General features: G+C 41.9%; 1 protein-coding gene across 9 annotated transcripts in view; it reads left to right on the top strand.

The window, feature by feature from the left end:
* The window catches only part of KIF21A (kinesin family member 21A), a 152362-nt gene extending 138991 nt beyond the window's left edge, over positions 1 to 13371 (top strand). For all 9 annotated transcript variants that reach the window (XM_029055050.2, XM_029055041.2, XM_029055062.2 and 6 more), the window contains 5 exons: positions 1172 to 1336; positions 5775 to 5892; positions 6617 to 6787; positions 10483 to 10682; positions 12091 to 13371. In XM_029055050.2, coding sequence (XP_028910883.1) covers positions 1172 to 1336; positions 5775 to 5892; positions 6617 to 6787; positions 10483 to 10682; positions 12091 to 12184 — 748 coding nt within the window. In that variant the 3' untranslated portion in view covers positions 12185 to 13371. The remainder of the gene's footprint in view (positions 1 to 1171; positions 1337 to 5774; positions 5893 to 6616; positions 6788 to 10482; positions 10683 to 12090) is intronic.
* Positions 13372 to 17155: the final 3784 nt, after the last annotated feature.

Here is a 17155-nt window from a genome sequence, read left to right as displayed (position 1 = left end):
GGGTTTTTAATCTTTCTTACTCAAAGTAGTTGAAAGGTTAAGACTGTGGTTGAAAGAATGAAAAGAGGGAGGATTTTAAGTCAAGGTAAACTTCACATGTGCTGCAAAACAAGAGCATTATTTAGAGATGAAAAAAGTGGCATGAGAGATAATGGCTTTAAACATAAATGGCGCTATTTCAAATGAGCACCAAACGAGGTGTATTTTAGTCCAGAATCCTTTTTTTTTCCTAACTGAAGAGGATACCATTTTGCCATAAGTGGGAGAAGTTAACACTGGGGTATTTAGAATTAGAGAGTGATGTGATTAAGAACAAGATTCCACTGTATCAGTATATAACAGGAACTACTTCAGACCGGAAAACAAGCCATGTAGGTGTATAATAGTGATCCTTATAAAAGGTAATCTTCACAAAACATTTCTTATTTTAGGGTTAATAAATTATACCCAGTGGTATAAATAAATATTCAATTTATATATGGGTTTGAATCATACCATCTGTATGCATTTCCTTTATTTAAATTCTTAAATTAGTTGCACTTGGCACTTGCATTTTTTCATCTCTGTTGGTTTCGGGGTTTTGTCCTGCTTCCCTACTAGATTGTGTGAGGAAAAGGACTCTGTCTACGTTTTCTTTTTATGACCCTGCAGTGACTACTTAGTATATTGGTAATGATGACAATTGTTACTTTTTGTATTAGTAGGTAGGTAGCAGGAATATTGAATTCTGTGAATATAACTAGAAATAGATATTTAGCAGTGTGGTTTAGAAAGTTATCTGCACAGTTCCTAGGAAGAAAAATATGTAAATTGCACAGAAAAAACTAATTTCTAAAGGCCAAAATAGAATCTTAAATGATTAAAAATTGCCCATAGCTCAGTTCAAATTTCTTCATAAAGTGCATTTCAGGTACTTTAATGGAGCATTAATGACTATAAAATTCATGGCTGAGTTCTCAGTTTCAGCAACTGGGATTCCAGGAAATGTTTGCAGATTAGACTTGAACACGAATGACTTCATAATACTTATCTCAGAAACACAGATATTAGAGATATAAATAAAATCTTGAATCATCCATCAAACGTTCTGGTTGTGAGCTTCTTTTGAATTTCAGAAATGCTAGAACCAAACATAAATGAGGAACTGAAATCATTTTCGATTTTTATTCAGATCTTCCGGTCAAGTTATGCCTGGTGATTCCTGCTCTGCAAATGCCAATCGAACAGTTACAGTTCCATCTGGAGAAAACCAGATTAATCAAATTGCCCTTAACCCCACTGGCACTTTCCTTTATGCTGCATCTGGAAATGCAGTAAGAATGTGGGATCTCAAAAGGTATGTAATTGAATTTTAAAGTAATAATATTTCTTATTTGCTAAGCTGTTACCATGTGCCGCACACTGTACTAAGCATTGGGATGGATAAAAACTGGGTTGGGTACAGTCCCTGTCCTGCACAAGCCTCACAGACTTCATCCCCATTTTCCAGATGAGGTAACTGAGGCACAGAGAAGTGAAATGGCTTGCCCAAGGCCACACAGCGGAAGTAGCAGAGCCGGGATTAGAACCCATGACCTTCTGACTCCCAGGCCCATGCTCTATCCACTACTGTGCATGAATACTTCACAGATGCCTAGGAGAAGGAGAAAGGGTTTGGAAGTCAGAGTGTCTGGGTTCTAATTAATCAGTGATATTTATTGAGTGCTTACTGTGTGCAGAACATTGAACTAAGCGCTTGGAAAAGTGCAATATAATAGAGTTGGTAGACACTATCCCTCTCCACAGTGAGTTTATAGATGAGAGAGAGAGAGAGACAGAGAGATTAAAATAAATTGCAGAAGGCTATTTACATAAGTGCTGTGGTGCTGGGGATGGACTGAATATAATCATCATAATAATATTCAGAATCATAATTATGGCATTTCTTAAGCACTTCCCATGTGCCAAACACCGTACTAAGAGCTGAAGTAAATACAAGATAATCAGGACCCATATAGGGCTCAGTATAAGTAGAAGGGAGAACAGGTGTTGAATCCCTGTTTTGTATATGATTCATTCAATAGTATTTATTGAGCGCTTACTATGTGCAGACCACTGTACTAAGTGCTTGGAATGAACAAGTCGGAACTGAAACACTGAGACATTAAATTAATTGTCCGTGGTCACACAGCAGACAGGTGGCAGAGCCAGGATTAAAACCCAGGCCCTCTGACTCCCAAGCGGGGGCTCTTTTCACTAAGCAACACTGCTTCTTTGCTGTCATAAGCTTCTCAAAATATGTAAACAGTGCAGAAGATGAATGGGGAAGTGAGGGTTTAGTTTGGGAAGGAGATGTGATTTTACCAGGGCTTTGAATAGGAGGAAAGTGGTAGTCAGCATGTACATGAAGAGAAAAGGACTTTCAGGCCAAAGGGATGAGGTGGGCAAGGAGTCGGTAACGGGAAAGGTGAGATCAAGGTACAGTGAGTAGTTTGGTATTAGAGAAATAAAATATAATAATAATAATGTTGGTATTTGTTAAGTGCTTACTATGTGCAGGGCACTGTTCTAAGTGCTGGGGTAGATACAGGGTAATCAGGTTGTCCCACGTGAGGCTCACAGTCTTCATCCCCATTTTACAGATGAGGGAACTGAGGCACAGAGAAATTAAGTGACTTGCCCACAGTCACACAGCTGACAAGTGGCAGAGCTGGGATTCAAACCCATGACCTCTGACTCCCAAACCTGGGCTCTTTCCACAGAGCCACGCTGCTTCTCTGTGTGGATTGGGTTGTAGAAGAGAAACAGGGTAGCCTAGTGGATAGATCATGGGCCCAGGAGTCAGAAGGACCTGGGTTCTAATCCCAGCTCCACCACTTGTCTGCTTTGTGACCTTGGGCAAGTCACTTCACTTCTCGGGGCCTCGGTTCCCTCATCTGTAAAATGGGGATTAAGACTGTGCGCTCCTGCGTGGGACAGGGACTGTGTCCAATCCAATTTGCTTATATTCACCCAAGAGCTTAGTAGAGTACCTGGCACATAATGGGCACTTAACAATTAACACAATTAATACTATTGTTATTGTCATTATTATGAGAGTGGTGAGGTAAGGTAAGAAGGGGAAAACTGACTGGATGCCTTTAAAGTTGAGTTCTAGACCATAAGCTTGTTGTGGGCATGGGACATGTCTATCAACTCTATTATATTGTACTTTCCCAAGTGCTTAGTAGAGCAATCTGCTCTACTAAGTTAGCACTTGGTAAATACAATTGTTTGAATTTCTCTTTGATTTGGAGATATATGGGCAGTCATTTGAGGTTTTTGAGAAGTGGGAAGACATCAATCAATCATATTGAGAACTTACTATGTGCAAAGCACTGTAGTAAGCATTTGGGAAAGTACAATACAGCAGAATTAGTCTAAAGGGGAGACAGACGTTAATATGAATAAAGAGGTAATTTATAATACCATAATTTATCAGTATGTACATAAATACTGTGGGGTGGAGAGTGGGGAGAATATCAAATGTCCAGACGTCACAGATTGAGGTGCATAGATGACACAGAAGGGAGAGTGAGCCAGAGAAAGGAGGGCTTAATTGGGGAAGGCCTTTTGGAGGAGATGAGATCTTAGTAATGCTTTGAAGGGGGAGATAGTGGTAGTCTGGCATATATGGAGGGGGAGGGAGTTCCAGGTTAGGGGAGGATGTGAGAAAGAAGATGGCCATGAGATAGATGAGATCGGGGCACAGTGAGTAAACTGGAACTAGAGAAGTGGAGTCGACGTGAGCGGAGACATGGACTGAGCAATATTTTAGGAAAATGATGAGGGAAGCGGAGTGCAGTATGAACTGGAGAAGAGAAGGAGGAGACAGGGAGCTCAGTGAGGACACTGATTAGTCAAAGCAGGGTATAAGGGCTCGGATCAGTGAAGTAAGCGGTTTGGATGGAGGGGAAGTGGTGGACTGTAGAGATGTTTTGAAGACTGTAAGCTCTTTGTGGGCTGGGAATATGTCCATTATATTGTTGTGCTCTCCCAAGCACTTAGTACGTAAACGCTCAATAAATACCATCCGACAGACAATTACTCTCCCCCGTTCAAAACCTTATTGAAGGCACATCTCCTTCAGTAGGTCTTCCCTCAATAAACCCACCCTTTCCTCTTCTCCCACTCCCTTTTGTGTCACCCTGAATTGTTCCCTTTGTTCTCCCACCCCCTTCCAGTCCCACAGCACTTACATAAATATCTGTCATTTGCATATTTATATTAATTTCTGTCTCCTGGCCTCTAGACCGTTGGCTCATTATGGGCAGGGAATGTTTCTGTTTATTGTTGTATTGTAGTCTCCCAAGCTGTTAGTACAGAGCGCTGCACACAGTAAGTGCTCAATAAATACGATTGAATGAATGAATGAATCGTTAGTACTAATTCCGCGACAGACTGAATACGTGGGTAGAATGAGAGAGAGATGAGTCGAGGATAATGCTGAGCTTACAGGCTTGTGAGACAGGAATAATAATAATAGTAATAATTATGGTATGGTATTTCTTAAGGGCTTACTATTTGCCGAGCACTGTTCTAAATGCTGGGGCAGATACAAGGTAATCAGGTTGTCCCATGTAGGGCTCACAGTTTTAATCCACATTTTACAGATGAGGTAACTGAGGCACGGAGAAGTTAAGCGGCTTGCCCAAGGTCACACAACAGACAAGTGGCAGAGCCGGGATTAGAACCCGTGTCTTCTGACGCCCGTGCTCTTTCCACTAGGCCCTGCTGCTCCCCAAGAATGTTGACATTGGCTACAGGCCTGGGAAAAGCTCAGGAAGGACATAATTTGGGTGGGAAGATGAAGAGTTCTGTTTTGGACTTATTAAGTTTAAGACGTTGGCAGGACATCCAAATCGCAATATCCTGAAGGCAGGAGGAACTATGAGAGAAGGATAGACGTCAGGGAAACTTCCATTCAGGTCCCATTAATTGGGATTGGGATTAGATTCAGGAGCCACAGTTGAATCTTAAGCAAAGTAGAACTCGGAGAGCCTGTGTGCATATTCTGCTCACGATTTTATTGGGTGTTAATAATGTTGGTATTTGTTAAGCGCTTACTATGTGCCGAGCACTGTTCTAAGCGCTGCGGTAGACACGGGAATCAGGTTGTCCCACGTGGGGCTCACAGTCTTAATCCCCATTTTACAGATGAGGTAACTGAGGCACTGAGAAGTTAAGTGACTTGCCCAAAGTCACACAGCTGACAAGTGGTGATTTAGTACCCAACACACAAAGATGGTTTTAGCTGTAGCTTAGGCATTGTGGCTTTTGGTAACAGTTTGAAAGACTTGGATTAGTTGGAGTTCTAATCGCACTCCCACCACTCTCTCTCTCGAGACAGCTTCAGGACATCATTCCATGCTTAAGTCACTGAGAAAAAATTCCTGAGGGGTGGAAGAATAGGAGCAGGCAGAAACTCAGGAAGTACGAGAAAGAGGGAAAACCTTTTCCTCCAAGGACCGCTCTTGATAATTACCCATTTGAGATAGAAATAAATGGATTTTCTACATTAGTATTTATGTGCATGTTAAGCAAATCTCCAATTATCAATTTGCTTTATAAAGAGGGTTACCTGCAGCTCACTCTAGTTATCAGAAATTCTCTTTTGAACTGTAGATTGGTCCAACTCTGTGCAAAACAGAGATCTTAAAATGAAAATGCAGTTACCACTTGGGGTTCACAGGGACTTGGCGATAAGTCAGCTCCAAACCAAAATACTAAATTTTGTCCTCTGACTTTTATCGAAGGTTTCAATCGACAGGAAAGTTAACTGGACACCTGGGTCCCGTAATGTGCCTTACCGTAGACCGGATTTCCAATGGGCAAGATTTGATTATCACTGGCTCAAAGGATCATTATATAAAGGTGTGTATATTGGGGTGGTTGGCTAATGTATTTCATGTCTGTTTAGAAGATTCAATATTAAATGTGTAGTTTGAGCTGAGAAACCTCTCAGTAAATCAGATTGGGATTTGATGCCATCTTTTGACCAACAGATATATTTCATTGAATTTGGGGAGCTGTTTAAAACAGGTCCAGATGTGTATTTAGGAGGCTGAAGGATGTCTTTGTTTATTTCCCTTTGTTATTTAACTAACTTAAAGACAATGTAAGTCTTGAAAAAAAATCAGATTGTCATTCAGAATTTATAAAGTTGAGAGTAAATGGCGAATAGCTTCCTCATTCAAAAAGAGATCCCTATTTCCAAGGTTACAGGTAAAAGTGGCTCACTCTAAAGGAAAACAATAACAATAACAGTTAGTTTATAGAAATGGGATCCATAGAAGTATTTAGTTTTTCCATTGTTTTAAGATACTACAGTTTTACATACAAACAAGTTTGCATTTGTTTACGATGACAGATTATTTCTTATGTACTGTTTAAGAAACAGAACCCTTTAAGGGTTCTAGCTTTTATTACATGCATGGTACTTTTAAACTAAGCTTCATGGACAAAACTGGGATTCTTTATTGGATGGTGAATGCAGAATATCCTTGCCTCTGTGTAATGGGATGCTATTTATCTTATTTTTATTGTTTTATTTTTTAAATGGGCATGCACAAGAAGTTAATTTACATTATTGTTTTAGATGTTTGATGTAACAGAAGGGGCTCTTGGAACAGTGAGTCCTACACACAATTTTGAACCCCCTCATTATGATGGGATTGAAGCACTTACTATTCAAGGGGATAATCTCTTCAGTGGATCTAGAGACAATGGAATAAAAAAATGGGATTTAGCTCAAAAAGACCTCCTTCAGGTAATGCAAAATCTTGGTGGTGATTCAAAATGGGCACTAGAAATTATGTTCTTCACTGAAAACTGCGTCATCTCTTCACAAATGAATCTCGTTTATAAATCTTGTTAAATCAGGATTTACTAATGAAGACCCTCTCCTCCTGATTGAGGAGGCAATTAACAGCAATTTCAAAATTAGCAGCAAGTAGCAGCCTGGCCTAGTGGAAAGAGCAAAGAACTAAGAGTCAGAGACTGGGTTCTTAAGCCCAGCTCTGCCTGCCGTCTGTTGTGTGTCCTTGGGCAAGTCATTTTGTTTCTTTGTACCTTAGTCTCATTTTTTAAATGGGGATTAAATATTTGTTCTCTCTCCCCCTTCAACTGCCAGGAAGACTGGGGCTGTGTCCGTTTTGATTATCTCGTATGTATCCCAGTGAATAACACAGAGCTTGATCCTCAGTAAGTGCTTAACGAGTATTACTATCGCTACATCTCCAGCCCTGATTTCTCTCCCTCTTGCCAGTCTCCTACCTACTCCTGCCTTCAAGACATCTCTAATTAATAATGTTGGTATTCGTTAAGCACTTACTATGTGCAGAGCACTGTTCTAAGCACTGGGGTAGATACAGGGTAATCAGGTTGTCCCATGTGAGGCTCACAATCTTCATCCCCATTTTTCAGATGAGGGAACTGAGGCACAGAGAAGTTAAGTGACTTGCCCATGGTCACACAGCTGCCACGTTGGCAGAGCCAGGATTCGAACCCATGACTTCTGACTCCCAACCCCGTGCTCTTTCCACTGAGCCACACTACTTCCCTAATTGAATGGCCTCCCATCATTTCAATTTTAATATGTCCAAAAAAGAGCTCCTTATCTTCCCACCCAAACCCTGCCCTCCCTCTGACTTTCCCATCACTGTAATAATAATAATAATAATAATAGTTGTGGTATTTAAGTGCTTGCTATGTGCCAGGCACTCTACTAAGCACTGGGTGGATACAAGCTAATCGGAGTGGACCCAGTCCCTGTCCCATGTGGCCTCAGTCTCAATCCCCATTCGACAGAAGAGGGAACTGAGGCACAGAGAAGTGAAGTGACTTGCCCATGATCACACAGCAGACAAGTGGCAGATTGGGATTAGAACCCGTGACCTGCTAACTCCCAGGCCTGTGCTCTATCCACTATGCCATGCAGCTTCGCTAGGATGTACCACCGTCCTTCCTGTCTCACAAGTCCATAATTTTGACATTATCCTTGACTCTTGTCTGTCATTCAACCCTCATATTCAATCCATCACTAAATCCTGTCAGTCCCATCTTTACACCATCACTAAAATCCACCCTTTCCTCTCCATCCAAACTGATACCTTATTAATACAGGCACTCATCCTATCCCTCCTAGATGACTGCATCAGCCTCCTTGCTGACCTCCCTGTCTCCTGTGTCTCCCCACTCCAGTCCATTCGTCACTCATTTTTCTACCAAAGCGTTCACGACATGCCACGCAGCTCTTCACAAAACTCCAATGGTTGCTCATCCACCTCCACATCAGATAAAACTCACCATTGGGTTTAAAGCAGTTCACCAACTTGCCCCCTCCGACCTCAGGTTGCCTCTCTCCTTCTAAAACCCAGCCCCCACACTTCACTCCTCTAGTGCTAACCATCTCACTGTGCCTCGATCTCGCCACCGACCCCTTGCCAACGTCCTGCTTCCGGCCTGGAATACCCTTCCTCCTCAAATGTGAAAGACAATTACTTTCCCCTCCTTCAAAGCCTTATTAAAGGCCCTTCTCCTCCAAGAGGCCTTCCCACACTAAGCGCCACCTTTCCTCATCTCCCACTCCCTTCTGCTTGCCCTGACTTGCTCTCTTTCCACTTCCTCTCTCACAGCCCCACAGCACTTAGGTACATATGTGTAATTTATTTATATTAATGTCTGTCTCTTCCTCTAGACTGCAAGCTCATTGTGAGCGGGGAATGTGTCTGTTTATTGTTGCATTGTACGTCCCCAAGTGCTCAATACAGGGCCCTGTACACAATCAGCACTCAATAAATATGATTGAATGAATGAATAAATAATGCCAACTTACTCCCTGTATCTCGATCCCCTCTAATAATAATAATAATAATGTTGGAATTTGTTAAGCGCTTACTACATGCAGAGCACTGTTCTAAGCGCTGGGGTAGATACAGGGGAATAAGGTTGTCCCAAGTGAGGCTCACAGTCTTCATCCCCATGTTACAGATGAGGGAACTGAGGCACAGAGAAGTGAAGTGACTTGCCTGCCCACAGTCACACAGCTGACAAAGGGCAGAGTGGGGATTCGAACCCATGACCTCTGACTCCCAAGCGCGGGCTCTTTCCACTGAGCCATGCTGGTTCTAGTCACCACTGACCTCTCTCCCACGTCCTGCCTCTGGCCTGGAACACTCTCCCTCCTCAGAGCTGACAGACAATTACTGTAAGGCTTATTGAAGCCATATCTCCTCCAAGAGGCCTTCCCTGATTGACTTCTCTTTTCTTTTTCTGCATTATCCTGACTTTCTCCCTTTCTCATCAAGTATTTGCTACTATAGTTGGTTCTTCTATATGCAGTAAAGGAATGGTGTGTTTTTGCAGAATTGTGAATTAAGGATAACTCATGTCGTGGTATTCATTGAGAAGCAGCATGGCTCAGTGGAAAGAGCATGGGTTTAAGGTTCAGAGGTCATGGGTTCTAATCCCGACTCCGCCACTTATCAGCTGTGTGACTTTGGGCAAGTCCCTTCACTTCTCGATGCCTCAGTTCCCTCATCTGTAAAATGGGGATTGAGTGTGAGCCCCACGTGGGACAACTGATTACCTTGTATCTACCCTCATGCTTACGACAGTGCTTGGCACATATTAAGTGCTTAACAAATACCTACATTATTATTATTATTATTATCCCAAATGAATCAGTTAAAATTGCTTAATTTGATTTCTCTATGGAGAACTCTGTATTAAGCACATGGGAGAGTATAAAAGTTAGTAGGATGATCCCTGCTCTCAAGGACCTTATAATGTAATAATAATAATAATGTTGGTATTTGTTAAGCGCTTACTATGTGCCGAGCACTGTTCTAAGTGCTGGGGTAGGTACAGGGTAATCAGGTTGTCCCACGTGAGGCTCACAGTTGATCCCCATTTTACAGATGAGGTAACTGAGGCACAGAGAAGTCAAGTGACTTGCCCACAGTCACACAGCTGACAAGTGGCAGAGCCGGGATTCGAACTCATGACCTCTGACTCCCAAGCCCGTGCTCTTTCCACTGAGCCATGCTGCTTCTCTGTAATGTAATGCTGTGCATGTTCACAAAAACACTTCTAGGGACACCGCACCACAATCTATCCAGAGTGATGCAGCTTGTTAGAAGAACATTATTATTGTTATTGCTATTTTGGAATTTGTTAAGCATTTACTATATGTGTCAAGCATTCATTCATTCAGTCATATTTATTGAGCACTTACTATGCGTAGAGCACCTTACACTGTTCTAAGAACTAGGATCGATAAAGAGCTAATCAGATCAGACACAATCCCTGTCTCATATAGGTCTCACAGTCTAAGTAGGGGGAGACATTCCCCAAAACCGCTGCCTTATTCTCACAAACAGGGAGGGTCGATTGCATTTCTGCAAAGTACAATAAGATAACAAAGACCTCAGTTTTTCTTAATCTCTCCTTTTTCTTCCCCAGCAAGTTCCAAATGCCCACAAGGACTGGGTGTGTGCCTTGGGGGTGGTTCCTGGACACCCCGTCCTATTGAGTGGCTGCAGGGGGGGCATTTTGAAACTGTGGAACGTGGATTCCTTTGTGTCGGTCGGAGAGATGAAAGGTCACGATAGCCCCATCAACGCAATCTGTGTCAACTCCAGCCAGATTTTTACAGCTGCCGAGTGAGTCTGCTTACTTTTTGGTTTCCTTGATGATGTTGGTTGGGTGACTTTTGTTAGGCCACTTTGTTAAACGGGTCGCTCTCTCAAGAACTTGGAAAATGTTTGCTTCCTCCCTGTCAGTTACTAACTGTTAGACGGGTTTCACTCTCCGTAACACATTTAAAATTGTATCCCTTGTTTCTGTCATATTGTTGTTCCTTGGTCCCCCGTACTAAACTGAAATGGGTAGCAGTTCTCATCTCATCCTGAAAGAGTTTGTAGTTCTTGTAATTTAATTAATGCTCCTCCTTGCTGCTTTTCTTTAATGAGTCTTTTCTGAAGGGCTCTATTCATGTAAAGCCACTTTCTCCCAGCGGACATTAGCTTGAAGTTTTCCTGTTGTTCAACCAATTGACACCTATAATCCAATTACAGGATTTATGTATATATCTGCAATTTTATTTATTTATATTTTCATCTGTTTACTTAATAATAATAATAATGTTGGTATTTGTTAAGCGCTTACTATGTGCCGAGCACTGTTCTAAGCGCTGGGGTAGACATAGGGGAATCAGGTTGTCCCACATGGGGCTCACAGTCTTAATCCCCATTTTACAGATGAGGGAACTGAGGCACAGAGAAGTTAAGTGACTTGCCCACAGTCACACAGCCGACAAGTGGCAGAGCTGGGATTCGAACTCATGAGCCCTGACTCCAAAGCCCGTGCTCTTTCCACTGAGCCACGCTGCTTGATGTCTGCCTCCCAACCCTACTCCCGCCTCTAGACTGTGAGGACATTGTGGGCAGAGATTGTCTCTTTATTGCTGTATTGTGCTTTCCCAAGCGCCTAGTACAGCGCTCTGTACACAGCAAACGCTCAATAAATACGATTGAATGAATTTAAAACATATTTATTGAGCGCTTACTTTGTGCAGAGCACTCTACTAAGCGTTTGAATGAATGAATGACAGGGACTGTGTCCAACCTGAGTACCTTGGATCTATCCTAGACCTTAGAACAGTGCTTGACACATAGAAAGCTCTTAACAGATAGCGCAATTGTTATTATTAGTTATTGAGTTCCCACTGGGTACATGCACTGCACTAAATACTTGGGAAAGTACAACACTAAGAAGTGTTATGTTCCCTGCACATAGGGAACAAACCACAATTGACCAGCGGTTTAGGTGGTTAATCCATTTTGTGGAAATCTTATGTTTCAGCCATTTGAGAGAACATTTATTCATATAAGTTAAATCATAAATGAATATGGCCAGTTGACAGTAATTTTAAATAGGTTTGTTGAAAGTGTTGTCATGCACAGGTTTCCATAATAGTTCATATATAGAATTTTTTTATTAATCACTAAAATAGCTGTGTTGAAAAAAATAGTTTGACTTGTACTTTTTTTCTCATAATTTACTTCTCAGCGATCGAACTGTGAGGATTTGGAAGGTTCGGAATTTACAAGATGGTCAGATCTCTGACCCTGGAGACCCGGGTGAAGATATTTCCAGTAATTAACCATAAATTTGCTTGTTTTGTGAAAACTGTGATGCAATTCTGAGTATTCCTCCATACTCTGCCCTGCTACTTAGGTAAACGTATATGACTAAAATAAGCAGAGAAATTAAACTGAATTCAGTCGTTAATATAAATTGTATTCTAATTCAGCTGTTATCCTTAAAACCCAATGTGCTAATTAAAAAAAAAGTATGTCCTATTATTAACCTGCTTGAATCTCAATTTTATTGTGAGTGGATTTTTGTGCATATGCAACACTCAGATTTGTTGAACTGCAGAGAATCTGTTTTTGTGACAGTTGTGGTCTCAAATTAGTCAGTTGGAATATAATACAAAGCACTGTTAACCTTTTCAGGCATTTTGTTCAGATAACCTGTGTGTTGTGATAGCTTGTTAGTGAAACCATAGTCCATAATTGAGTCTGAACTTGATTTTGTTTCTTTGTTACGGAAGAGATAGAAGGCAGGAGAAAGTTGTTCAATGAAATTTCTTAAAAAATGGAATTGACCCTAATCTGCTAACAAGGAACATTCTACGATTTGCTTTAACATTAACATTTACTCTTATTGACCAAAGTCGTGCAGTTGTGTAGACTCTGTACTCAGGACTAAAATAGTTTTGGGTTTGTTTTTTTGTTTTGTTCTGTTTTTTTGTTCTTTTCATTAGTGCAGTGTGTGCATTCAGTAACGAGAAACACTTTTCATGCCCTAACAAATATTTTACTCTATTTTCCTAAGGAGTTGTTTATATTCTCACCTCTTACTTTTGTTTTTATTTAATGGTAGGATGTCCTTCCTTTTTCTAATTTTATATGCTGCTAAATATATTTTAAATAGACTATGTTTTGCAAACCCTGGCCGATAAGATGACAACTGCATCATCTGCAATGGGAAAAGCTGTGTAAATAGGTAATTGTAAAGAGAGAACGCCTTACATGTGCCTGTATGAATTTTTAAACTGCTGTAGAGTGTGGATATTGAAATAGGATGTATAATTTAATCCCAACTGCCCAGAATATTATGTTGTAAATTCTGCAAGTGTCAAAATTTTATGTGGACTGTAAACCAACACTTGGAAACACTGATTTCTGTGGGTTTTTTTGTTTTGTTTTGTTTCATTTCTGAAAATATTGGCTTGTAAATGAAAGCTTAGCAAGGTAGAGCTTAAATAAACCCATCGATGTGGAATTCTTTCTCTTCATTTGTGATTCTGCCTTTATGCAAGAAGTTGCCTAGAAGCGCAGCATTTCACAAAATGTTGTTTCCATCTGGGGACGAGGGAGAAAAGAGCAAATCTCAGTCCATGTTCAACATACTGTTGAGCTCTTTTGTTGTCGTTGGTGGTTTTAGTGATGTTGAAGTCCACATGAAGTCCTGTTTTTCTGAAAGGTATAGACATTGATCCCTTTAACTTTTAGGTAATCCCTCTGACTTGCCAAGACTGGCATAGTGAATAGAGCACGGGCCTGGGAGTCGGAAGGTCATGGATTCTAATCCTGGCTCTGTCGCTTATCTGCCATGTGACCTTAGGCAAGTCACTTCTCTTCTCTGGGCCTCAGTGACCTCATCTGTAAAATGGGCATTGAGACTGTGAGCCCCACGTGGGACAGGGACCGTGTCTGACCTGATTTGCTTGTATCCACTCCAGTGCTTAATACAGTGCCTGGCACACAGTAAGTGCTTAACAGACAGTTTTCTTAAAATTCATTCGTTCATTCAATCATTAATTGAGTGCTTACTGTGTGCAGAGTACCATAGTAATTACTACTACTAATAATAATGATGGTATTTAAGTGCATGTGCCAGGCACTGTACTAAGCACTAAGCGCTGGGGCAGATAATAATAATAATTACGGTATTTGTTAAACAGTGCTTTGCACATAGTAAGCACTTAATACCATTAAGTAATAATAATAATAATGGTATTTGTTAATAGGAATTATAATTACAGTATTTGTTAAGCACTTACTATGTGCCAGGCACTATATAAGTGCTGGGGTGAATATGAGCAAATAGGGTTGTACATAGTCCCTGTCCCACATAAGGCTCACAGTCTCAGTCTGCATTTTATAGATGAGGTAACTGAGGCACAGAGAAGTGAAGTTATGTTCCCAAGGTCCCACAGTAGACAAGTGGTGGAACCGGGATTAGAAACCATGACCCTGTGACTCCCAGGCCCGTGATCTACCCAATGTGCCATGCAGCTGCGGCTCACAGTCTTGACCCCCATTTTACAGTTGGGTTAACTGAGGCAGAGAGGACTGAAATGACTTGCCCAAGGTCACACAGCAGACAAGTGGTAGAGCAGGGATCAGAACCCAGGTCCTTCTGACTCCCAAGCCCATGCTCTGTCCCCCTGGGGCAGGTTACTTCACTGTACTAAGTCCTTGGAGAGTACAGTATCACAATTAACAGAAACATTCCCTGCCTATAACAAACATACAGTCTAAACAGTGTCTCTCTTTATTGCTGAAATGTACTTTCCAAGCGCTTAGTACAGTGCTCTACAAAGGAGTAAGCACTCAATAAATACGATTGAATGAATGAATGAACTTCCATCTCCTCAAAATAATCCAGTGAATGTCCATGCTTCTCACTTGACCATTCCATGGAAGGTATTCAATCAGCTCACTCCCCACAACTATTTATCCTCAGTGATATCCCAGTACACCCCAGCTCACCACTTCAAGCCTTCTCAAGCCAACCAGCTCACTGGGTCTCCTCATCTTTCTCACTGATTGTAATTTATTTATATTAATGCCTGCCTCTACCTCTAGACTTTGAGCTTGTTTTGGGCAGAGAATATGTCTATTTGTTGTTGTTTTGTACTCTCCCAAGCACTTTACTAAGTGCTTTGCACACAATATGTACTCAATAAATACAATCGAATGAATGATTTCTTAGTGCTCACATTCTCTCTTCCACCTGAAGCTAGTTCACCCTTCAAATTAAGCACATTATTACTATCTGACATTTTTTCGGGGGGCCTTCTATAATCACACCTCCTCCAGGATGCTGTCCCTGATGAATCTCTCATCTGCCCACCCTATTTCTCTTCCTTCTGCCACTTGAGCCAACTGTACGTCTCCTAAGCACTTGAGCACTCATTGGACCCCCACTGTTGCATTAATGTTCCCATCTTTATACCCCTACCTGCAATTTACTTTAATGTCAGTCTCTCCCACTAACAAATACCAGAATAAAAATAACAATAGACTGTCAGCTCCTTGAGTGCAGAAATTTGGTCATCTAATTCTATCATACTCTCCTAAGTGCTTAATACAGTGATCTGCACAGAGGAAGTGTTCAGTACAGTCAACTGAACAGAATAAGTGCTTAGTAAAGCAGCAGAGTCCATTGGAAAGAACATGGGCCTGGGAATCAGAGGCCCTGGGTTCTAATCTTGGTTCCCCCACTCATCTGCTGTGTGACCTTGGACAATCAGTCAATCAATCGGTTGTGTTTATTGAGAGCTTACTGTGTTCAGAGCACTGTACTAAGCAGTTGGGTGAGTACAGTATAACAGAGCTGGTAAACATGTTCCATGCCCCCAGTGAGCTTAGAGTCCAGAGGCAAGCCACTAAACTTCTCTGTACCTCAGTTCCCTCATCTGCAAAATAAGAATTCAATACCCGCTCTTCCTCCTACTTAGACTGTGACCCCAAGTAGGACCTGATTATCTTGTATCTACCCCAGTGCTTAGTACAGTGCTTGACACAAGTAAACGCTTAAATACTGCAAATAGAGAAGCAGTGTGGCCCAGGGGATAGATCATAGGCCTGCAAGTCAGATGGACTTACAGAGGTACCTCAGTTCCTTGCCAAATAGGGATTCATTAACTGTTCTCCCTCCTGTTTAGACTGACTGTATCCCTTTAGCACTTTGGTATTCACCACATACCCAGGTTCACAACACTTAAACATCCATCTGTAATTCAATGTCTGTCTCGCCCCGTAGACTGTAAAGATCCTTTGGGCAGGGATTGTGTATGCCAACTCTGTTGTACTGTACTCTCCCAGTTGGTTAGAACAGTGCTCTCTGCACTCAGCGCTCAAAAATGCCACTGATCGACTGACTGGAAGAATCGTAGACCCGGAGGTAAAGTGGGGATGTTACCTGTCCCAGCTTCCTGCCTTCAGACAGATGGATAACCATCACCCAGTACAGGTGAGTCACCCAGCAGGTACGTGGCAGAGCTGAGATTAGAACCCAGGCCCTCTGACTCTCAGGTCCAAGCTCTCTCTATGGGGGAGAGTGGTGGTCTGTCAGACGCCGATGGGGAAGGAGTTCCAAGCCAGATGAACCTGCACTAGGGATACAGAATTTCTCTTGCTTTAATTTAAGCCTGTTTTCCCTCCCTCAGAAGATATGGGGAACAAGACCTGGAATGTCCTCCCTCCTCACATCCGCCAAACTAACTCTCTTCCCTTCTTCAAAGCCCTACTGAGAGCTCCCCTCCTTCAGGAGGCCTTCCCAGCTTGAGCCCTCCCTTTCCCTCTGCCCCTTCTCCCCTCCCCATTCCCCCTGCTCCCTCCCTCTGCTCTACCCCTTCCCCTCCCCACAGCACTTGTCTATATTTGTGTATATTGTTTATTACTCAATTCATTTTATTAATGATGTCTATATATCATTATATATATTATGAGAAGCAGCGTGGCGCAGTGGAAAGAGCACGGGCTTTGGAGTCAGGGCTCATGAGTTCGAATCCCAGCTCTGCCACTTGTCGGCTGTGTGACTGTGGGCAAGTCACTTAATTTCTCTGTGCCTCAGTTCCCTCATCTGTAAAATGGGGATTAAGACTGTGAGCCCCACGTGGGACAACCTGATTCCCCTATGTCTACCCCAGCGCTTAGAACAGTGCTCGGCACATAGTAAGCGCTTAACAAATACCAACATTATTATATATCTATGACTCTATATATCTCTTTTAATGGTATTGATGCCTGTCTACTTGTTTTGTTGTCTGTCTCCC

This window comes from Ornithorhynchus anatinus, chromosome 2 (genome assembly GCF_004115215.2).
Source record: "Ornithorhynchus anatinus isolate Pmale09 chromosome 2, mOrnAna1.pri.v4, whole genome shotgun sequence".
Taxonomy (NCBI): domain Eukaryota; kingdom Metazoa; phylum Chordata; class Mammalia; order Monotremata; family Ornithorhynchidae; genus Ornithorhynchus; species Ornithorhynchus anatinus.
Note: the sequence above shows the minus strand (reverse complement) of the source record. Positions and strands in the feature narration are given on the sequence as shown.